This window comes from Scyliorhinus torazame, chromosome 17 (assembly GCF_047496885.1).
Source record: "Scyliorhinus torazame isolate Kashiwa2021f chromosome 17, sScyTor2.1, whole genome shotgun sequence".
NCBI lineage: Eukaryota > Metazoa > Chordata > Chondrichthyes > Carcharhiniformes > Scyliorhinidae > Scyliorhinus > Scyliorhinus torazame.
Window position 1 is genome coordinate 109,266,238 of NC_092723.1, and position 22,679 is coordinate 109,288,916.

The 22,679-nt window shown below is 54.4% G+C and overlaps 1 protein-coding gene across 1 annotated transcript in view; it reads right to left on the reverse strand.

The window, feature by feature from the left end:
• Positions 1-11,870: 11,870 nt before the first annotated feature.
• tex2l (testis expressed 2, like) overlaps positions 11,871-22,679 on the reverse strand; it is a 200,737-nt gene continuing 189,928 nt past the window's right edge. The window contains exons 11-12 of the mRNA XM_072480866.1: positions 15,268-15,388; positions 11,871-13,180 (exon numbers count right to left, since the gene is read on the reverse strand). Coding sequence (XP_072336967.1) covers positions 13,043-13,180; positions 15,268-15,388 — 259 coding nt within the window. The 3' untranslated portion in view covers positions 11,871-13,042. The remainder of the gene's footprint in view (positions 13,181-15,267; positions 15,389-22,679) is intronic.

Here is a 22,679-nt window from a genome sequence, read left to right on the forward strand (position 1 = left end):
TTTATACCCCTTTGAGGAGACTAATAAAATAGTTAACAATTTAACAGCCGCTTAAAGGGACACTGTAACAAAAGACACAACTTTAAAGTAAACTTCAATAATTTAAATGTAAATGTTTCCGGGACTGAAGATAAGTATCTCTTTCCAGTATCTTCACTTTAATTTAAAAAAAATCAATAAATCAAATTAATGACAGCCTGGCACTGTACCAAACAAAAATCAATTTTGAAAGAAAACTAATAAAATCACATCAAAATATCATGCCCTCCCCAACCCCTGTGATGCCCACTGGCCACATAAGGCCAAGTCTCTCTTTATATTCTTTTAAACAGAACAAAAATATTAATAAATTAAACAGAAATGACAGGGGTGACAGTGCCCGGTTCTGCACTGTAACTAAACAAAATATCAAAAGAAGCTAACTAACTAAACCAAAATATTATTCCTGGGGGTGATGATGCACCCCAGTCCCCCACGGAGCCCACCGCTCGCAGAGGTCAAATGTCTCTTTATACACTTTTGGGAAAACAATAATCAAAAAGTTAAACCACAATTACAGGGGTGAAAGCCCCTGGTGGGACAATGTACCTAAAAGAACACGTCAAAGGAAACTTACCTAATCAAACCGGAATATCATTCCCGGGGCTGATGATGCACCTCAGTCCTCGCAATGTCTAGTAAGGCCACGTCGCTCTTTATATGTGCTCCAGGTACTTAATCAATTAATACCCTCTACCTGTATATCACCTCTCCTGGACAGTGTGGATGTTCGGTAGGGGTGGGTGTGAGTGTGGGTGTTGCTGGGTGTGGGGTGCTGGGTGCGTGTGGCTGGGGGGGTGGATGTTGAGTGGGTGTTGGGTGTGTGTAGGTGATGGGTGGGTGTGTGGGTGTTGGGTGGGTGTGTGGGTGTTGGGTGGAGGTGGGTGTTCGGTGGGTGTGTGGGTGTTGGGTGGGTGTGTGGGTGTTGGGTGGGTGTGTGGGTGTTGGGTGGGTGTGTGGGTGGGTGTGTGGGTGTTGGGCAGGTGTGTGGGTGTTGGGTGGGTGTGGGTGTTGGGTGGGTGTGTGGGGGGGTGTGGGTGTTGGGTGGGTGTGTGGGTGTTTGGCGGGTGTGTGGGTGTTGGGTGGGTGTGTGGGTGTTGGGTGGGTGTGTAGGTGTTGGGTGGGTGTGTGGCTGTTGGGCGGGTGTGTGGCTGTTGGGCGGGTGTGTGGTTGTTAGGCGGGTGTGTGGGTGTTGGGTGGGTGTGGGTGTTGGGTGGGTGTGTGGGTGTTGGGTGGGTGTGTGGCTGTTGGGCGGGTGTGTGGGTGTTGGGTGGGTGTGGGGTGGGTTTGTGGGCTTTGGGCGGGTGTGTGGGTGTTGGGTGGGTGTGTGAGTATTAGTGGGTGTGAGGGTGTTGGGTGGGTGGATGGGTGTTGGTTATGTGTGGGTGTTGGGTGGGTGTGTGGGTGTTGGGTGGGTCTGTGGGTGTTGGGCGGGTGTGTGGGTGTTGGGTAGGTGTGTGTGTTGGTGGGTGTGTGGGCGTTGGGTGGGTGTGTGGGTGTTGGGTGGGTCCGTGGGTGTTGGGTGAGTGTGTGGCTGTTCGGTGGGTGTTGGGTGTGTGTTTAGGTGTTGGGTGTGTGTGGGTGTTGGGTGAGTGTGAGTGTTGGTGGGTGTGTGGGTATTGGGTGGGTGTTGGGTGGGTGTGAGTGTTGGTGGGCGTGTGGGTGTTGGGTGGGTGGTGGGTGGGTGTGTGGTTATTGGTTGGGTGTGTGTGGGTGTTGGGTGGGTGTGTGGGTGTTGAGTGGGTGTGTGGGTGTTGGATGGGTGTGTGGGTGTTGGGTAGGTGTGTGTGTGTTGGTGGGTGTGTGGGTGTTGGGTGAGGATGTGGGTGTTGGGTAGGTGTGTGAGTGTTGGTGGGTGTGTGGGTGTTGGGTGTGTGTGGGTGTTGGGTGAGTGTGAGTGTTGGCGGGTGTGTGGGTATTGGGTGAGTGGGTGGGTGTTGGGTGGGTGTGAGTGTTGGTGGGTGTGTGGGTGTTGGGTGGGTGGTGGGTGGGTGTGTGGGTATTGGTTGGGTGGGTGGGTGTTGGGTGGCTGTGTGGGTGTTGGGTGGGTGTGAGTGTTGGTGGGTGTGTGGGTGTTGGGCGGGTGTGTGTGTGTTGGGTGGGTGTGTGCGTGTTGGGTAGGTGTGTGAGTGTTGGGAGGGTGGGTGTTAGGTATGTGTGGATGTTTGGTGGGTGTGTGCGTGGGTGTGTGAGTGTTGGTTGGTGTGTGGGTGTTGGGTGACTGGGTGTGTGTTGGGTGGGTGTGAGTGTTGGTGTGTGTGTGGGTGTCGGGTGACTGGGTGGGTGTTGGGTGGGTTGGAGTGTTGGTGGGTGTGTGGGTGTTGGGTGTGTGTGTGGGTGTTGGGTAGGTGTGTGAGTGTTGGGTGGGTTGGTGGGTGGGTGTGTGAGTGTTGGTGGGTGTTGGGTGGGTGGGTGTTGGGTGTGTGTGGGTGTTGGGTGGGTGTTGGGTGGGTGTGTGAGTGTTGGTGGGTGGGTGTTGAGTGTGTGTGGGTGTTGGGTGGGTGTGTGGGTGTTGGTGGGTGGGTGTTGGGTGTGTGGATGTTGGGTGTGTGCTGGGTGGTTGTGCGGGTGTTTGGTGGGTGTGTGGGTGTTGGGTTGGTGTGGGTGTTGGGTGGGTGTGTGGGTGTTGGGTGGGTGTTGGGTGGTTATGGGTGTTGGGCGGGTGTGTGGGTGTTGGGTAGGTGTGTGGGTGTTGCATGGGTGTGGGTGTTGGGCGGGTGTGTGGGTTTTGGGTGTGTGTGTGGGTGTTGGGTGGGTGTGTGGGTGTTGGGCGTGTGTGTGTGTTGGTTGGGTGGGTGGGTGTTGGGTGGGTGTTGGGTGGGTGTGTGGCTGTTCGGTGGGTGTTGGGCGCGTGTGTAGGTGTTGGGTGTGTGTGGGTGTTGGGTGAGTGTGAGTGTTGGTGGGTGTGTGGGTGTTGGGTGAGTGGGATGGTGTTGGGTAGGTGTATGAGTGTTGGGTGGGTGGGTGTTACGTATGTGTGCGTGTTTGGTGGGTGTGTGGGTGTGTGGGTGGGTGTATGAGTGTTGGCGGGTGTTGGGTGGGTAGGTGTTGGGTGTGTGTGGGTGTTGGGTGACTGGGTGGGTGTTGGGTGGGTGTGAGTGTTGGTGTGTGTGTGGGTGTTGGGTGAGTTGGTGGGTGTTGGGTGGGTTTGAGTGTTGGTGGGTGTGTGGGTGTTGGGTGTGTGTGTGGGTGTTGGGTAGGTGTGTGAGTGTTGGGTGGGTGTGTGGGTGTTAGGTATGTGTGGGTGTTTGGTGGGTGTGTGTGTGAGTGTTGGTGGGTGTGTGGGTGTTGGGTGACTGGGTGGGTGTTGGGTGGGTGTGAGTGTTGGTGTGTGTGTGGGTGTTGGGTGGGTTTGAGTGTTGGTGTGGTGTGTGGGTGTGTGTGTGGGTGTTGGGTAGGTGTGTGAGTTTTGGGTGGGTGGGTGGGTGGGTGTGTGAGTGTTGGTGGGTGTTGGGTGGGTGGGTGTTGGGTGTGTGTGGGTGTTGGGTGGGTGTTGGGTGTTGGTGGGTGGGTGTTGGGTGTGTGTGGGTGTTGGGTGGGTGTGTGGGTGTTGGGTGGGTGTTGGGTGGGTGTGAGTGTTAGTGGGTGTGTGGATGTTGGGTGTGTGTTGGGTGGTTGTGCGGGTGTTTGGTGGGTGTGTGGGTGTTGGGTTGGTGTGGGTGTTGGGTGGGTGTGTGGGTGTTGGGTAGTTGTGTGGGTGTTGCATGGGTGTGGGTGTTGGGCGGGTGTGTGGGTGTTGGGTGGGTGTGGGTGTTGGGCGGGTATGTGGGTGTTGGGTAGGTGTGTGGGTGTTGCGTGGGTGTGGGTGTTGGGCGGGTGTGTGGGTGTTGGGTGGGTGTGTGGGTGTTGGGTGGGTGTGTGGGTGTTGGGCGTGTGTGTGTGTGTTGGTTGGGTGGGTGGGTGTTGGGTGGGTGTTGGGTGGGTGTGTGGCTGTTCGGTGGGTGTTGGGCGCGTGTGTAGGTGTTGGGTATGTGTGGGTGTTGGGTGAGTTTGAGTGTTGGTGGGTGTGTGGGTGTTGGGTGAGTGGGTGGGTGTTGGGTAGGTGTGTGAGTGTTGGGTGGGTGGGTGGGTGTTAGGTATGTGTGGGTGTTTGGTGGGTGTGTGGGTGGGTGTGTGAGTGTTGGCGTGTGTTGGGTGGGTGGGTGTTGGGTGTGTGTGGGTGTTGGGTGGGTGTGTGGGTGTTGGGTGGGTGTGTGTGTTGGGTGTGTGTGTGGGTGTTGGGTAGGTGTGTGAGTGTTGGGTGGGTGGGAGTTAGGTATGTGTGGGTGTTTGGTGGGTGTGTGGGTGGGTGTGAGTGTTGGCGGGTGTTGGGTGGGTGGGCGTTGGGTGCGTGTGGGTATTGGGTGGGTGTGAGGGTGTTGGGTGAATGTGTGTGTTGGTGGGTGGGTGTTGGGTGTGTGTGGGTGTTGGGTGGGTGTGGGTGTTGGGTGGGTGTGTGGGTGTTGGTTGGGTGTCTGAGTGTTGGTGGGTGGGTGTTGGGTGTGTGTGGGTGTTGGGTGTGTGTGTGGGTGTTGGGTGGGTGTTGGGTGTTTGGTGGGTGTGTGGGTGTTGGGTGGGTGTGGCGTTGGGCGGGTGTGTGGGTGTTGGGTGGGTGTGCGGGTGTTTGGTGGGTGTGTGGGTGTTGGGTAGGTGTGGGTGTTGGGCAGGTGTGTGGGTGTTGGGCGGGTGTGTGGGTGTTGGGTAGGTGTGTGGGTGTAGGTGTTGGGCGGGTGTGTGGGTGTTGGGTGGGTGTGTGGGTGTTGGGTGGGTGTGTGAGTTTTGGTTGTGTGGGTGGGTGTTGGGTGGGTGTGTGAGCTTTGGGTGTGTGGGTGGGTGTTGGGTGGGTGTATGGGTGTCGGTTGGGTGTGTGGGTGTCGGGTGGGTGTGTGGGTGTTGGGTGGGTGTGTGGGTGTTTGGTGGGTGTGTGGGTGTTTGGTTTGTGTGTGTGTGTTGGGTGGGTGTGTGGGTGTTGGGCTTGTGTGTGGGTGTTTGGTGGGTGTGTGGGTGTTTGGTGGGTGTGTGGGTGTGGTGTAGGTGTGTGGCTGTTGGGCAGGTGTGTGGGTGTTTGTGGGTGTGTGGGTGTTGGGTGGGTGTGTGGGTGTTGGGTGGGTGTGTGGGTGTTGGGTAGGTGTGTGGGTGTTGGGCGGGTGTGTGGGTGTTGGGTGGGTGTGTGGGTGTTGGGTAGGTGTGTGGGTGTTGGGTGGGTGTGTGGGTGTAGGGTGGGTGTTGGGCGGTGTGTGGGTGTTGGGTGGGTGTGTGGGTGTTGGGTCGGTGTGTGGGTGTTGCGTGGGTGTGTAGGTGTTGGGTGGGTGCGTCTGTTTTGGGTGTGTGGGTGGGTGTTGGTTGGGTGTGTGGGTGTTGGGTGGGTGTGTGGGTGTTGGGTGGGTGTGTGAGTGTTGGGTGGGTGTTGGGTGGATGTGTCGCTGTCAGGTGGGTGTTGGGTGGGTGTGGGTGTGTTGGGTGGGTGTGGGTGTTGGGTGGGTGTGTGGGTGTTGGGTATGTGTGGGTGTTGGGTGGGTGTGTGGGTGTTGGCTGGGTGTCGGTGTTGGGTGGGTGTGTGGGTGTTGGTGGATGTGTGGGTGTTGGTTGGGTGGGTGGGTGTTGGGTGGGTGTGGGTGTTGGGTGTGTGGGTAGGTGTTGGGTGTGTGTGTGGGTGTTGGGTAGGTGTGTGGGTGTTGATGGATGTGTGGGTGTTGGTTGGGTGGGTGGGTGTTGGGTGGGTGTGAGGGTGTTAGGTGGGTGGATGTTGGGTGTGTGTGGATGTGTGCGTGTGTGAGTGTTGGTGGGTGTGTGGGTGGATGTTGGCTGTGTGTGGGTGTGTGAGTGTGTGAGTGTTGGTGGGTGTTTGGATGGTGGGCGGGTGTGTGGATGTTCGGTGTTTGTAGGTGTTGGGTGGGTTGATGTTGGGTGTGTGTGGGTGTGTGAGTGTGTGAGTGTTGGTGGGTGTGTGGATGTTGGGTATGTGTGGGTGTTGAGTGTGTGAGTGTTGGGTGCGTGTTGGTTGGGTGGATGTTGGATGTGTATGGGTGTGTGAGTGCGTGAGTGTTGGTGTGTGTTTGGTGTGTGTGTGAGTGTTGTGTGGGTGTTGGGTGGGTGGATGTTGGGTGGGTGTGTGGGTGTTGTGTGGGTGTGGGTGTTGGGTGGGTGTGGGTGTTGGGTGGGTGTTGGGTGTGTGTGGGTGTTGGGTGGTTTTGGGTGTTGGGTGTGTGTGTGGGTGTTGGGTGGTTGTGTGGGTGTTGGGTGTGTGTGTGGGTGTGTGAGTGTTGGTGGGTATGTGGGTGTTGGGTGGTTGTGTGGGTGTTCGGTGGGTGTGGGTGTTGGGTGTGTGTGTGGGTATTTGGGTGTTTGGTGGGTGTGTGGGTGTTGTCTGGGTCTGTGGGTGTTGGGTGGGTTTCTGGGTGTTGGGTGGGTGTGTGGGTGTTGGGTGGGTTTGTGGGTGTTGGGTGGGTGTTGGGTGGGTGTGGGTGTGTTGGGTGGGTGTGGGTATTGGGTGGGTGTGTGGGTGTTGGGTTTGTGTGGGTGTTGGGTGGGTGTGTGGGTGTTGGGTGGGTGTGTGGGTGTTGGGTAGGTGTGGGTGTTGGGCAGGTGTGTGGGTGTTGGGCGGGTGTGTGGGTGTTGGGTAGGTGTGTGGGTGTAGGTGTTGGGCGGGTGTGTGGGTGTTGGGTGGGTGTGTGGGTGTTGGGTGGGTGTGTGAGTTTTGGTTGTGTGGGTGGGTGTTGGGTGGGTGTGTGAGCTTTGGGTGTGTGGGTGGGTGTTGGGTGGGTGTATGGGTGTCGGTTGGGTGTGTGGGTGTCGGGTGGGTGTGTGGGTGTTGGGTGGGTGTGTGGGTGTTTGGTGGGTGTGTGGGTGTTTGGTTTGTGTGTGTGTGTTGGGTGGGTGTGTGGGTGTTGGGCTTGTGTGTGGGTGTTTGGTGGGTGTGTGGGTGTTTGGTGGGTGTGTGGGTGTGGTGTAGGTGTGTGGCTGTTGGGCAGGTGTGTGGGTGTTTGTGGGTGTGTGGGTGTTGGGTGGGTGTGTGGGTGTTGGGTGGGTGTGTGGGTGTTGGGTAGGTGTGTGGGTGTTGGGCGGGTGTGTGGGTGTTGGGTGGGTGTGTGGGTGTTGGGTAGGTGTGTGGGTGTTGGGTGGGTGTGTGGGTGTAGGGTGGGTGTTGGGCGGTGTGTGGGTGTTGGGTGGGTGTGTGGGTGTTGGGTCGGTGTGTGGGTGTTGCGTGGGTGTGTAGGTGTTGGGTGGGTGCGTCTGTTTTGGGTGTGTGGGTGGGTGTTGGTTGGGTGTGTGGGTGTTGGGTGGGTGTGTGGGTGTTGGGTGGGTGTGTGAGTGTTGGGTGGGTGTTGGGTGGATGTGTCGCTGTCAGGTGGGTGTTGGGTGGGTGTGGGTGTGTTGGGTGGGTGTGGGTGTTGGGTGGGTGTGTGGGTGTTGGGTATGTGTGGGTGTTGGGTGGGTGTGTGGGTGTTGGCTGGGTGTCGGTGTTGGGTGGGTGTGTGGGTGTTGGTGGATGTGTGGGTGTTGGTTGGGTGGGTGGGTGTTGGGTGGGTGTGGGTGTTGGGTGTGTGGGTAGGTGTTGGGTGTGTGTGTGGGTGTTGGGTAGGTGTGTGGGTGTTGATGGATGTGTGGGTGTTGGTTGGGTGGGTGGGTGTTGGGTGGGTGTGAGGGTGTTAGGTGGGTGGATGTTGGGTGTGTGTGGATGTGTGCGTGTGTGAGTGTTGGTGGGTGTGTGGGTGGATGTTGGCTGTGTGTGGGTGTGTGAGTGTGTGAGTGTTGGTGGGTGTTTGGATGGTGGGCGGGTGTGTGGATGTTCGGTGTTTGTAGGTGTTGGGTGGGTTGATGTTGGGTGTGTGTGGGTGTGTGAGTGTGTGAGTGTTGGTGGGTGTGTGGATGTTGGGTATGTGTGGGTGTTGAGTGTGTGAGTGTTGGGTGCGTGTTGGTTGGGTGGATGTTGGATGTGTATGGGTGTGTGAGTGCGTGAGTGTTGGTGTGTGTTTGGTGTGTGTGTGAGTGTTGTGTGGGTGTTGGGTGGGTGGATGTTGGGTGGGTGTGTGGGTGTTGTGTGGGTGTGGGTGTTGGGTGGGTGTGGGTGTTGGGTGGGTGTTGGGTGTGTGTGGGTGTTGGGTGGTTTTGGGTGTTGGGTGTGTGTGTGGGTGTTGGGTGGTTGTGTGGGTGTTGGGTGTGTGTGTGGGTGTGTGAGTGTTGGTGGGTATGTGGGTGTTGGGTGGTTGTGTGGGTGTTCGGTGGGTGTGGGTGTTGGGTGTGTGTGTGGGTATTTGGGTGTTTGGTGGGTGTGTGGGTGTTGTCTGGGTCTGTGGGTGTTGGGTGGGTTTCTGGGTGTTGGGTGGGTGTGTGGGTGTTGGGTGGGTTTGTGGGTGTTGGGTGGGTGTTGGGTGGGTGTGGGTGTGTTGGGTGGGTGTGGGTATTGGGTGGGTGTGTGGGTGTTGGGTTTGTGTGGGTGTTGGGTGGGTGTGTGGGTGTTGGGTGGGTGTGTGGGTGATGGCTGGGTGTTGGGTGGGTGTAGGTGTTGGGTGGGTGTGTGGGTGTTGGTCGATGTGTGGGTGTTGGTTGGGTGGGTGGGTGTTGGGTATGTGTGGGTGTTGGGTGTGTGGGTAGGTGTTGGGTGTGTGTGTGGGTGTTGGGTAGGTGTGTGGGTGTTGATGGATGTGTGGGTGTTGGTTGGGTGGGTGGGTGTTGGGTGGGTGTGAGGGTGTTAGGTGGGTGGATGTTGGGTGTGTGTGGGTGTGTGCGTGTGTGAGTGTTGGTGGGTGTGTGGGTGTTGGGTGGGTGGATGTTGGGTGTGTGTGGGTGTGTGAGTGTGTGAGTGTTGGTGGGTGTGTGGATGGTGGGCGGGTGTGTGGGTGTTGGGTGGGTGGATGTTCGGTGTGTGTGGGTGTTGGGTGGGTTGATGTTGGGTGTGTGTGGGTGTGTGAGTGTTGGTGGGTGTGTGGATGTTGGGTATGTGTGGGTGTTGAGTGTCTGAGTGTTGGGTGGGTGTTGGGTGGGTGGATGTTGGTTGTGTGTGGGTGTGTGAGTGTGTGAGTGTTGGTGGGTGTGTGGATGGTGGGCGGGTGTGTGGGTGTTGGGTGGGTGGATGTTCGGTGTGTGTGGGTGTGTGAGTGTGTGAGTGTTGGTGGGTGTGTGGATGTTGGGTGTGTGTGGGTGTTGAGTGTGTGAGTGTTGGGTGGGTGTTGGTTGGGTGGATGTTGGATGTGTATGGGTGTGTGAGTGTGTGAGTGTTGGTGTGTGTTGGGTGTGTGTGTGAGTGTTGTGTGGGTGTTGGGTGGGTGGATGTTGGGTGTTGGGTTGGTGTGTGGGTGTTGGGTGGGTGTGTGTTGGGTGGGTGTTAGGTGTGTGTGGGTGTTGGGTGGGTTTGGGTGTTGGGTGGGTGTGTGGGTGTTGGGTGGGTGTGTGTTGGGTGGGTGTTAGGTGTGTGTGGGTGTTCGGTGGGTGTGGGTGTTGGGTGTGTGTGGGTGTGTGGGTGTTGGGTGGGTATGTGGGTGTTGGGTGGTTGTGTGGGTGTTGGGTGGGTGTGGATTTGGGTGTTTGGTGGGTGTGTGGGTGTTGGGTGGGTGTGTGGGTGTTGGGTGGGTGTGGATTTGGGTGTTTGGTGGGTGTGTGGGTGTTGGGTGGGTGTGTGGGTGTTGCGTGGGTGTGGATTTGGGTGTGTATGGGTGTTGGGTGGGTGTTGGGTGGGTGTGTGGGTGTTGGTGGGTATGTGGGTGTTGGGTTGGTTTGTGGGTGTTGGGTGGGTGTGTGGGTGTTGGTGGGTGTGTGGGTGTTGGGTTGGTTTGTGGGTGTTGGGTGGGTGTGTGGGTGTTGGTGGGTGTGTGGGTGTTGGTGGGTATGTGGGCGTTGGGTGGGTGTGTGGGTGTTGGGTGGGTTTGTGGGTGTTGGGTGGGTTTGTGGGTGTTGGTGGGTATGTGGGTGTTGGGTGGGTGTGTGGGTGTTGGGTGGGTATGTGGGTGTTGGGTTGGTTGGTGGGTGTTGGGTGGGTGTGTGGGTGTTGGTGGGTATGTGGGTGTTGGGTGGGTGTGTGGGTGTTGGGTGGGTGTGTGGGTGTTGGGTGGGTTTGTGGGTGTTGCGTGGGTTTGTGGGTGTTGGGTGGGTGTGTGGGTGTTGGGTGGGTTTGTGGGTGTTGGGCGGGTTTGTGGGTGTTGGGCAGGTGTGTGGGTGTTGGGCGGGTGTGTGGGTGTTGGGCGGGTGTGTGGGTGTGTGGGCGTGTGGGCGTTGGGTGGGTGTGTGGGTGTTGGGTGGGTGTGTGGGTGTTGGGTGGGTGTGTGGGTGTTGGGTGGGTGTGTGGGTGTTGGGCGGGTGTGTGGTTGTTGGGCGGGTGTGTGGGTTTTGGGTGGGTGTGTGGGTGTTGGGTGGGTGTGTGGGTGTTGGGCGGGTGTGTGGTTGTTGGGCAGGAGTGTGGGTGTTGGGTGGGTGTGTGGTTGTTGGGCGGGTGTGTGGGTGTTGGGCGGGTGTGTGGTTGTTGGGCAGGTGTGTGGGTGTTGGGTGGGCGTGTGGTTGTTGGGCGGGTGTGTGGGTGTTGGGCGGGTGTGTGGGTGTTGGGTGGGTGTGTGGGTGTTGGGCGGGTGTGTGGTTGTGGGGCAGGTGTGTGGGTGTTGGGCGGGTGTGTGGGTGTTGGGTGGGTGTGTGGGTGTTGGGCGGGTGTGTGGTTGTTGGGCAGGTGTGTGGGTGTTGGGCGGGTGTGTGGGTGTTGGGCGGGTGTGTGGGCGTGTGGGCGTTGGGTGGGTGTGTGGGTGTTGTGTGGGTGTGTGGGTGTTGGGTGGGTGTGTGGGTGTTGGGCAGGTATGTGGGTGTTGGGCGGGTGTGTGGGTGTTGTGCGGGTGTGTGGGTGTTGGGCGGGTGTGTGGGTGTTGGGTGGGTGTGTGGGTGTTGGGCAGGTGTGTGGGTGTTGGGCGGGTGTGTGGGTGTTGGGCGGGTGTGTGGGTGTGTGGGTGTTGGGTGGGTGTGTGGGTGTTGGGTGGGTGTGTGGGTGTTGGGCAGTTGTGTGGGTGTTGGGCGGGTGTGTGGGTGTGTGGGTGTTGGGTGGGTGTGTGGGTGTTGGGTGGGTGTGTGGGTGTTGGGCAGGTGTGTGGGTGTTGGGCGGGTGTGTGGGTGTGTGGGTGTGTGGGTGTTGGGTGGGTGTGTGGGTGTTGGGTGGGTGTGTGGGTGTTGGGCAGGTGTGTGAGTGTTGGGCGGGTGTGTGGGTGTGTGGGTGTTGGGTGGGTGTGTGGGTGTGTTGAGCAGGTGTGTGGGTGTTGGGCGGGTGTGTGGGTGTTGGGCGGGTGTGTGGGTGTTGGGCGGGTGTGTGGGTGTTGGGTGGGTGTGTGGGTGTTGGGCAGGTGTGTGGGTGTTGGGCGGGTGTGTGGGTGTGTGGGTGTTGGGTGGGTGTGTGGGTGTGTTGGGCAGGTGTGTGGGTGTTGGGCGGGTGTGTGGGTGTTGGGCGGGTGTGTGGGTGTTGGGCGGGTGTGTGGGTGTGTGGGTGTGTGAGTGTTGGGTGGGTGTGTGGGTGTTGTGCGGGTGTGTGGGTGTTGGGCGGGTGTGTGGGTGTTGGGTGTGTGGGTGTTGGGCGGGTATGTGGGTGTTGGGCGGGTGTGTGGGTGTGTGGGTGTTGGGCAGGTTTGTGGGTTTTGGGTGGGTATGTGGGTGTTGGGTGCGTATGGGAGTTGAGTGGCAGTGGGTGTTGGATGAACATAGAAGACATGAAACTCTTCATGGTTAAATTCAAAGGAAACAATTACCTTCCACCCACTTGAGGGGCGAGATTCTCTGACCCCCCGCCGGGTCGGAGTATCGCCGGGGGCTGGCGTGAATCCCGCACCCGCCGGTTGCCGAAGTCTCCGGCACCAGAGTTACGGTGGGGGCGGGAATCGTGCTGCGCCGGTTGGCGGGCCCCCTGGCTCGATTCTCCGGCCCGAATGGTCCGAAGTCCCGTCGCTAAAATGCCTGTCCCGCCGGCGTAAATTAAACCACCTACCTTACCGGTGGGACAAGGCGGCGCGGGCGGGCTCCGGGATCCTGGGGGGCGTGCAGGGCGATCTGGCCCCGGGGGGGTGCCCCCACGGTGGCCTGGCCCGCGATCGGGGCCCATCGATCCGCGGGCGGGCCTGTGCCGTGGGGGCACTCTTTCCCTTCCGCCTCCGCCACGGTCTCCACCATGGCGGAGGCAGAAGAGACTCCCTCCACTGCGCATGCGTGGGAAGCTGTCAGCGGCCGCTGACGCTCCCGCGCATGCGCCGCACGGAGATGTCATTTCCGCGCCAGCTCGCGGGGCACCAAAGGCCTTTTCCGCCAGCTGGCGGGGCGGAAATTCGTCCGGCGCCGACCTAGCCCCTCAAGGTTGGGGCTTGGCCCCCAAAGATGCGGAGCATTCCGCACCTTTGGGGCGGCGCGATGCCCGACTGATTTGCGCCGTTTTGGGCGCCAGTCGGCCGACATCGCGCCGTTTCCGGAGAATTTCGCCCCAGATGTCCCAAAACGCTTCATATCAATTTAAGTACTTTGAGGCATCATGACTGTTGTAATATAAGCAGTGTGGGCGTTAACCTGAAAAAGAACTAACAATGCTCAATGCTGCCTGACCTGCTGAGCGTCTCTCTTTAGTCCAGATTTCCAGCATCAGCAGTTTTTCACTTTTATATCTATACTCGACGTGACATGAAAAACGGACACCTGAGATAAGTAGTGAAGGGTTCCTGGTAGTCATGGCACCCGATGCCCTGCGTAAATCACGACTGTCAGGAGCAGGGGAGGAAAGAGGAGACAATTCAGGTAGGAAAATACACAGTGGAAGTCCTCTGGAATCAAGTACTAAATCTCTATTTAGTGCCGCACGCTACATTCTGGATGTTACCTATGGGGAAAACCACTCACACATACAGAACTATCAAAGAATAGGTACCAAAGGCGGCAGAAATTCAAAAAGAAGCCAGTTCAGTTAGATTTAGTCTTCCATTTGCACTTTGAAAGCATCGGGGAAAATTTTTTTTTCCTTGGCTGACGTCCGTAGAAAAGTAAAATCACCTTTCCCGAAAATATTTCCAAAAATCAGCTCTTAGAATCTGTCTGTAGAATCGAAGGAGGCATCTGTTGTGGCTTCCCCCAGAGATTGCTTAGGCTGGTCCGGTTTATCGAGGCCAGCGTGCATGATGGGAATATAGATATCGTCCATGTTGGGCATCACAAAAACTTTCTGTAATTAAAAACATTCACCGGATTAGAATTACAGAAAATAAACGTCAATTCACGGTGTGCACCAATTATCACAGAACATCATGCTAAAGTATCTCAGGCAGGAGAAGATCTTTGATCCGTCATAGTCTCTGGCTGGGGTTTTTTGCGCCCGTTCACATCGGGCAGATACGGACGTGCAAAATCACATTTTACATCGGCATAAACGCATGACGAGATTGACCCCTTCCTCCCATCAGTGATGGGGCATATTGTTCAATATCAAGAACCTCATTTGACTACATTACCATATAATTATCAGGCCTTTTTGTGAGAATTATCCCCCCCCACCCCCGTCCAAACAGTCTATCCACGTTGGCATTAGGGTAGAACAGCAGGAATCACGATCTGGCGAGCAGATCTCCCAGCAGAGCTCAAATGAGTGCAGCATTCAGAGGGCAGAGGGGCATGTCTGACTACTGCCTTGGTACTACCCAGGCAGCTCCTGGCACTTCCGGGCGCCCCCAGGAAATGGGGTTTAGAGAGAGGGTGCACAGACAGTGTTGGGGGAGGAAAGGGTTAACTAGTTTGGTTGCTGTGCGTTGAGGCAACTTTTAAAAATGGCACCCTGATCCTCGCATTTCTACGTTGCTGGCAGGGTAAGCGAATGAGAGGCCATCCCGTCAATGATACGTTGGGGGACCGGTCACTTGAAGTTGTTTTTAAGTCCTGGACTATATCGTGGAGAAAGCCGCCATTGCCATCAGCTGCTTCAACGTCACTTTCCCCCCACATTTCCCGCCCGCCCACCACCGGCCAATGGTAGGCCGTGTTTGCTGCTGTACAACATGCCACATGGTGAGGGGGAAGGGGGAGGGGGCGCGGAATCGCCCTCCTCACCCCATAGCAGAAACCTGCAATCCCGAGTAATCGCCATCCCCGAATCGAGGGAAAACCAACAATGACTTTTAGTATATTCGTATCAATCAATAGAAAGGGCAAAACTTCATCATCAAGAGAGCAAAGGTAAGCAGTTAGGAGTATGAATGGAATTCTCCGGCCGTTCACTGGGGACGGGATTCTCTCGTCTTGCTGGCAGCGAATCCCCGCCCTCAAGCTTCTCGGCAGCATGGGGTGTCTTCAATGGGAAATCCCATTGACAGTGGGAGGAGCAGAGAATCCTGCTGACAGCGAACGGCGCACCTTCTCCCATCGCTGAGAAACATGCAGCTGGGAGGCTGGAGAATCGCGCCCGCTGTCTTTCTCTCATTGGGGATTGTTTGAACAGGGATTGAACAATTAGCAAATTGTACTGGAAGCAGGAGAATGGATTTGAAAGGGAAGTAGATAATTGTCTGAAAAGGAACAGGTAATGAAAAGAGTTTGAAGAAAGAGCAGAGAAACAGAACTAAACCGATTACCTTTACAGAGAATCGGCATTAATGTTAAGGGCTGAATCCTGCCTCTTTCCTGCTGCCAAATTCTAATGATGATATGATTTTAAATGTCACCTCAGCCCCACAGATTGTTCAAATGTCAGCTTGCTGTTTTTAAAAAATAAATTTAGAGTACCCAATTCTTTTTTTTCCCAATTAAGGGGCAATTTAACATGGCCAATCTGCCTACCCTGCACATCTTTGGGTTGTGGGGATGAGACCAAGCAGACTCGGGGAGAATGTGTATCAGCTTGCTACACATTGCACACTGAAATGCCTTGTGAGTCCTTCCTGTCATAATATACACCAGTATATCATGGTGCAGACACACACTGATGGACACACAGTGGGACCAATCAACATACACAACACCGCAGCCAATCACCAGTGAGAGCACACACACTATAAAGACAGGGGGCATCAGAGTTCCCGCTCATTCGAGTAGCAGCTAGCTAGGAGCACAGAGCTCACAGCCTGCAATACAGACATTCACCATGTGCTGAGTGCATCAACTGGTTAGGACAAGGCAAAGGTCTTTAGTTAAAGCTAGTATCGTATTTACCCACAGTTCAAGTATGTTTAAATAGTTAACCTTTTAATAAAATAGTGTTGTACTACTTCAAGTGTTGGTGACCTGTATGTGATCCAGAACAACCAACACATCACTTCCCACCTGGAACTCATGCTGTAATTTCTTCTCGATCCATTCAGTAACATGCGTGAAGGTTACTTCCCGTTCACCCAGCATGGGCCGCACTTTAAATTCGAGTCGGGGAGGAGTCCGGAAGCTGTACCTAATTACAGAAAACACACCCAGTTATTCCCAGCCTTCTCTCCCATTAAATTACTCAGTCTGTCCTGGCATTCTAGGGCGGAGTTTTACAGCCTCCCCTGCGAGTGGGATTATTCAGTCCCGCTGAAGTCAATGGACTTTTGAACAACTCGTCGCATTTTCTGCCGCCCCAGCCGCCATGATGGGTGGTAAGATTCCGCTGCTTTTTCGCAAATGCAGCTACATTGCCTACGCAAATTGTCGTGCTATTTCATTACTAATCAGAGGTTTGTTCTCCAGAAGTGAAGCGTCCTTCATAACTTGCAGACAGATAAACAGCTAATTCTCAAACGCTTGCATTTTGCGAGAGCTCTTAATCCAGGTTATGTCCTTTCTCAGGAAGACAAAATTCTTATTATGAAAGGAGTAGAGTGGATCTTTCACTCCGACCCCATGTGGTAAAATGAATTATACGACGAGGTTGTCTGTCTCAGTATATCACTGTTCCAGTCCCTTGGCTAAAAGGATTTCACTGGTTAAAGAATAAGCAAAATCACTTGTAGTAAAAGAATGATTTCAGAACTTCACAACGAAACTGAAAGTCAAAATTTGTAAAATTGGACTGTGGGCCCTGGCTCAAATTGAGCAGAGGAACAGAGAATGTTTTGTCCAGTTCACTGACCCTATTGTCCACTGTCCACAGTGTATTGTGTCAAAGTGGCCGGTCCATTCTATCCTGTCATATCTACATCACAGGAAGGAAACCTGCGCAACGTTTATAATGGAAACAGAGTTATCATAAAATCATAGAATCCCTACAGTGCATAAGGAGGCAATTTGGCCCATCGTGTCTGCACTAACCCTCCAAAAGAGCATTCCACTCAGGTCCAATCCCCCATCCACCCCACCCTCTCCCTGTAACCCGCACATCTTTGGACTGTGGGAGGAAACCAGAGCACCCGAAGGAAACCCACGCAGACACGGGGAGAATGTTCAAACTCCACACAGACAGTCATCCAAGGCAGGAATCGAACCAGGGTCCCTGAAGCAGTGAGGCAGTAGTGCTGACCACTGTGCCATTGTGCAGCTCTCGTTTCGAGTCTGGTCTCTTCGTAGGGATTGAAAGAAGGGAGAATGTTAGAGCAAAAGAAGCTGCGACAAAAAGTAGCAGGTTTAAGAAATCTATATTTTTAAATCATCTATATTTGTATTGTTAGGTACTAAAAACAAGGGGTGCAATTCTCCCATCGGGAGTCTAAGGGCTGACGCCGGAGTGAAAACCGGAGTGTTTCACTCCGGCGCCGGAGCCCGCTCCCAGCCCCCTATTCTCCCGCCCCCGGTGGGCTGGGAGCGGCGTCGCGTCATTTACACGCGCCAGGCCTTGGCGCCGCGTAAAAGCGGTACCGCGTAAATGACGTCACCCGCGCATGCGCGGGTTGCCGTCCTCCCCAAGGCCGCCCCGCAAGAAGATGTCGGATGGATCTTGCGGGGCTGCGGAGGAAAGGAGGTCCTGCTTCAGAGAGGCCGACCCGCTGATCGGTGGGCACCGATCGCGGGCCAGACCCCATTTGAGGCCCCGCCGGTGCAGGAACCCCCCTCCTCCCCCCCCACAGACCGCCCCCCGAGCGTTCCCGCGCTGTTCCTGCCGGCAGCGACCAGGGGCGAGATTCTCCGACCCCCGCCGGGTCGGAGAATCGCCGGGGCTGGCGTGAATCCCGCCCCCGCCGGTTGCCGAATTCTCCGGCACCGGATATTCGGCGGGGGCGGGAATCGCGCTGCGCCGGTTGGCGGGCCCCCCCCCGCGATTCTCCGGCCCGGATGGGCCGAAGTCCCGCTGCTGGAATGCCTGTCCCGCCGGCGTGGATTAAACCACCTCTCTTACCGGCGGGACACGGCGGCGCGGGCCGTGGGGCGGCGCGATGCCGGACTGATTCGCGTCGTTTTTGGCGCCGGTCGGCGGACATCACGCCGATTGCAGAGAATTCCGCCCCAGGTACCTGAGAGGAAGCAGCTCTCACAGAAACTGCCAGCAGAGAGGCAGGGCAATGGAGTAAGGGGCAGAAATAAAGTCCTAGAAGCTACCCGGCGGGGCGGGGGGTTCCGGCGTAATGGTCTTCGCTGGGCAATGCATGCGCGGGAGTGTCAGCGGCTGCTGACGTCATCCCCGCGCATGTGCAGGGGAGGGGGTCTCTTCCGCCTCTGCCATAGTGAAGACCAAGGCGAAGGCGGAAGAAAAAGAGTGCCCCCACGGCACAGGCCCGCCCGCGGATCGGTGGGCCCCGATTGTGGGCCAGGCCACCGTGGGGGCACCCCCCAGGGCCAGATCGCCCCCCCCAGGACCCCAGAGCCTGCCCACGCCACCTTGTCCCGCCGTTCAAAAGGTGGTTTAATCCACGCCGGCCGGAGAGGGTTGATAGTGGCGGAACTTCGGCTCATCGTGGGCCGGAGAATCGCCGGGGGTGGGCCAGCTGACCGGCGCGGCGTGATTCCCGCCCCCGCCGAATCTCTGGTGGCGGAGAATTCAGGACACGGCGGGGGCGGGATTCATGCCAGCCCCCGGCGATTCTCTGACCCGGTGGGGGGTCGGAGAATCGCGCCCATGATCGTTTTAGGAATCAGGGAATGAAAAGAGAAGTCCCAGGAAGACTGAAATCAAAGGGACACAGGAACTGGAAATTGAACAAGGTATTGTTCACTGAAGTTTAAGAAAGGGGCAGAGAGAGAGGCTCCCAGTTAAAGACAGAACTAAAAGGTACAGGCCTGGTGAAGCTTTTTCGGGAGAAGCTGGACATCTAAAGTTGGTAACATCTTAGTACAGCCTATGAAGCAGTAGTGTTCTGCTGGTGTGTCTGAGTACCTGAAAAATTGTGTAGAAGCTTGAATATATGTGGCAATCCAAGGCAGAGGAATATTGAAAGGTGAGATTCAAATCCTGGAAGTGGATCCTTGATGAAGGAAAGCATTGCTTCGGAGAAGATGCCAAGGTGGGTTTTCAAGAAGGGAGTTTGGAAACACTAATGTGGAAGTCAGAGTTCCAGTGAGTCACAGTGTGATAAGCATCTGGAAAGGCGGAGGATTTAATGAGAAATCCACAGAATTTGTATAGGGTGGCGCCTGCTACTTGGTTTCAGAGTGTGGTGTGATCACATTTTGTCTGTTGGTTTACATGGACTGTGTACTTACTGAGAACATTGTAGTATAAGAAATATTTTGTGACTTGTGTTGCCTTAAGATGTGTACATCTCTGAAGATTCAGGTGGGGTGAAGGAGTATTGTATTATAGTCAATCTTTTTATGTTGAATAAATGTTTTACTCTTTTGTTAAAAGTTAATTGGAAGTCCTTCTACTCAGTTCATTCCTATCTCTAAACAAGAAATAAAAGTTGCTGGACCTGGGTCAATTCTGGCCTCGGGTGATTGTGTGGAGTTTGCACTTTCTCCCCATGCCTGCGTGGGTTTCCCCCGGGTGCTCCGGTTTCCTCCCACAGTCCAAAGATGTGCAGGTTAGGTGGATTGGTCATGCTGAATTGCCCTTAGTGTCCAAAAAAGGTCAGGTGGGGATACGGGGATGGGGTGGGGTGTGGGCTTCAGGAGGGTGCCCTTTCCAAGGGCTGGAGACTCGATGGGCCAAATGGCCTCCTGCTGCATTGTAAAGTCTATGATGCTATGATAAGTGTTGACGCCCATGCAGAATTCATGGACTTTCATGACAGAAAAACTGGCGCCACACCTGGACCAATTCTATTACTATTAAGGGGCTAACATCAGTGCTGCGTGGAAAACGATCGATTCCAATGAAAAACCATGTGGAAGTCACCAAGTCCGTGATTGACACTCAAAAGGCTGACAAGCTGCAGCTGCACATACACATTACACACCCCACACACACGTATCCCAGCCAAAAAGATGGCACTGGGTGTGCTGGAGCGTGCCCATACAGCTGATGGGTTGGCTGGGGCCAGAGGGCATCCAGGGGTGCCCTGGGGGAGACGCCTATACGGCCCATGATACTAGGTTCAAAGTGGGCTGTTAGCGGCGTGCGCAGCTGCATGACTGCCTTGCCGGCTGCGGCAATGGTGTACCGTATCCGTCCACGCCGACCCCACAGCCCACCTTCTGGCCACCCCTCACTACTCCACCCGGCCCTGGCAGAACCCCCCTTGGCCAGCACCACAACTGTCAGCAAGCTATGGTGATGTTGGACACTTTCCTTACCACCTCCCTCTCCCACAGCAGCCGCCACACCGGTTTCACGATTTTTAAAAGCAGAAGTGAACTGCGCTATCGAGAACTCGACCCATCAGAGGCGGAGGATCAGGGAGGCCTCTGAGAAAATCGGGTCGGGCCCGCTAATGATTTGCAAACAGTGTCTACTGTACGTGCGTTCCAGAATGCATTGAAGCCACCGTCGAGGTGCTGGAGCATTGTGATTTGGCGTCAAATTGGCACCTGCCGCGATTTTGGCGTCGGAACTGATTCTTTGCCCAATCGCTTTTCCCAATTTTGGTGTTGGCTAACGGAGAATTCTGCCAAGTCTATTGAGCCAGGGTTCCATTCTGAGGCCTGACTGTCCAGCAGTAACGTCAGCTGGGATTGTAACAGTAGGAGGCATTAACGTCAAGTTAAATTTCATTGTTGTGGTGATTTTCACCATGTCGATCAGTTAGTCATTACCCCCCCCCCCCCCAATCTTAGAAATAGACAGCATCAGGTACAGAGCGCCTGTCTCTCAAATGGCTTACAGTGAAAAGCTATCTCAGAACTGAAGGGAGGGAAATGAAAAATCAAAGGACTTGAAACGTTAACTCAGTTTCTCTCCTAATAGATGCTGGCAGACCTGCTGAGTTTTTCCAGTGTCCTCTGTTCTTTTTCAGATTCCAGCATCCACAGTATTTTGCTTATTTTAATGATGTATTTAATTTGCAATAGCTGTATTGTTGAAAAGATGCAATTTAATTCGGAATAATAAGAGGTGGTTCGACAAATACCCTGCCTTGGATTTGAATCTAGTTGCGACAAATTTTATTTAACAAGACTGAATGCCGATGGACGTTGTGGTTCTAATCTGTCACTGCAGGAAGTAGTTTAGGTAGGTCAGTTCTGATTTACTGGGAAGAACATTTATAAAAAATCTTCCTTTATTCAAGCTTGAGCAGCTACATGAGAAACATTGTCCCCTGTTCTTCAACTTTCCTACATTAGCATGCCACCAACTGCGTTAAAAGCTGATTACAAGTCTATGAAGGTTGCTTCTCATTAAAGCTTATCGTCACGGATTCAATTGCTAAGAAGATGCTGGCATAGTGGCACTCTTATTAGATTAGTAATTCCGGAAAGCCAGGTTAAAGGCTCTGGGGCTCAATGTCCACTGAGGTATCTGGTGAAATTTAAGTTCAATTAATAAAAACAAATTGTAATATAAAGCTAGTCATCTGTAATGGTGACCTTGAAGCTATTACCAGCTGTTGTAAAAAAATCTGTTTCATTAGAATCGTTGAATCATACAATTCCGACAGTGCAGAAGGAGGCCATTCGGCCCACTGAGTCTGCACCGACCCTCTGAAAGGGCATCCTAGCCAAGTCCACTCGCCCGCCTTATCCCGGTAACCTAACCTGTATATCCTTGGATACTAAGGAGCAATTTGGCATGGCCAATCCACCTAAATTTCACATCTTTGGACTGTGGAAGGAAACTGGAGCACCCGGAGGAAACTCACTCAGAGACGGAGAAAGTGCAAACTCCACACAGACAGTCACCCAAGGCCAGAATTTAACTCAGGCCCCTGGTGCTGTGACACAGCAGTGCTAATCATGTGCCACCATGCTGCCTCAGAGAAGGAAATCTGCCATCCTTACCCGGTCTGGCCTACATGTGACTCCAGACTTCACAGCAACGTGGTTGACCCTTAACTGCTCTCTGAAATGGCTGAACAAGCCACTCGATTTATGGGCAAGAAATGCTGGTTTAGCTGTGACACCCAGATCCCATATCTTTTTGATGCAAATATGTATAAATACAATTCTTCTTGTGTTCTTAACTGATTCATTACCGCTTCTGTATAATTGTACTTTTTATGATTAATCCAATTAATAGATTCCATAAGGTCTGTTACAGGCATGGTAACCATTGGAGATCCAGATAAGGGCTACTGGCTGTATGATCTCTAATCTACATTTCAGCCATCAGCGTTGCTGCCTCACAGCGCGTGAAAGCTGGGTTTGATTCCGACCTTGGGTGACTGTGTGGAGTTTGCACACAGTGTGTGGTTCCTCCAAGTGCTCTGGTTTCTTCCCTCAGTCCAAAGATGTGCATGTGGATTGGCCATGTTAAATTGCCCTTTAGTGTCCAAAGGTTAGGTGGGTTATGGGATAACGCGGGGGGTGCTAGGTAGGGTGCTCTTTCGGAGGGTCGGTGCAGACCCAATGGGCTGAATGTCCTCCTTCTGCACTGTAGGGATTCTATGGTTCTTTGATTCTAACGAAGCCTGCATTTATTGGCCATCTCTAGCTGCCCTTGCGAAGGTGGTGGCGCACCTTACGTCATGAAGTGCTGAAGCCTGTAAAGGAGGCTCACCTTGTCTCAGGCAGCTAGAGATAGATGGGAAATAAACATAAACCTTGACAGCAGGACTTATAACCCTAAGATGAATATTAAAGAAGAATGTGCTAATTGTTTACCTGGTGACAAGCTATCTGATTTATTAACATAGGATTAAAGTTTGATTCGTAGGAAATTTGATATTTTGCTTTGAACATGAATAAGAAACATTGAGAACAATCTTGGATTGTAACAGTGAGTTGGTGTTAAAGATACTATATGCTACCATGAACCAGGAGAGAGTATTTTGGAAGACAGTAAATACTTTTACCAGCTATTTCCCATTCTGTGAATGACTATACTGTATTCATACGTAAACAGAAATATACATTTTTGACTTTAATAATTAAGCACGGTTCACAAATTCAGATTAATTAAATTGAAACCCCTTATAATTTCTGTAGGATATCTTGTGGTCCCGTGGTCCAGCTCCTCTGAGCTGGAAGCTCTGGAGTTTGAGTCCCATCCCAGGACTTCATGGCCAAGGAAGGTGCGTTCATTTAAAAATATATAAATTTAAAGTACACAATTCTTTCTTTTTCCAATTAAGGGCAATTTAGCGTTGCCAGTCCACCTACCCTGCTTTTCTTTGGGGTTGTAGGGATGAGACCTATGCAGACACGGGGAGAATGTGCAAACTCCACACGGACAGTGACCCGGGGCCAGAATCGAACCCGAGTCCTCAGCGCCGTGAGGCAGCATTGCTACTCACTGC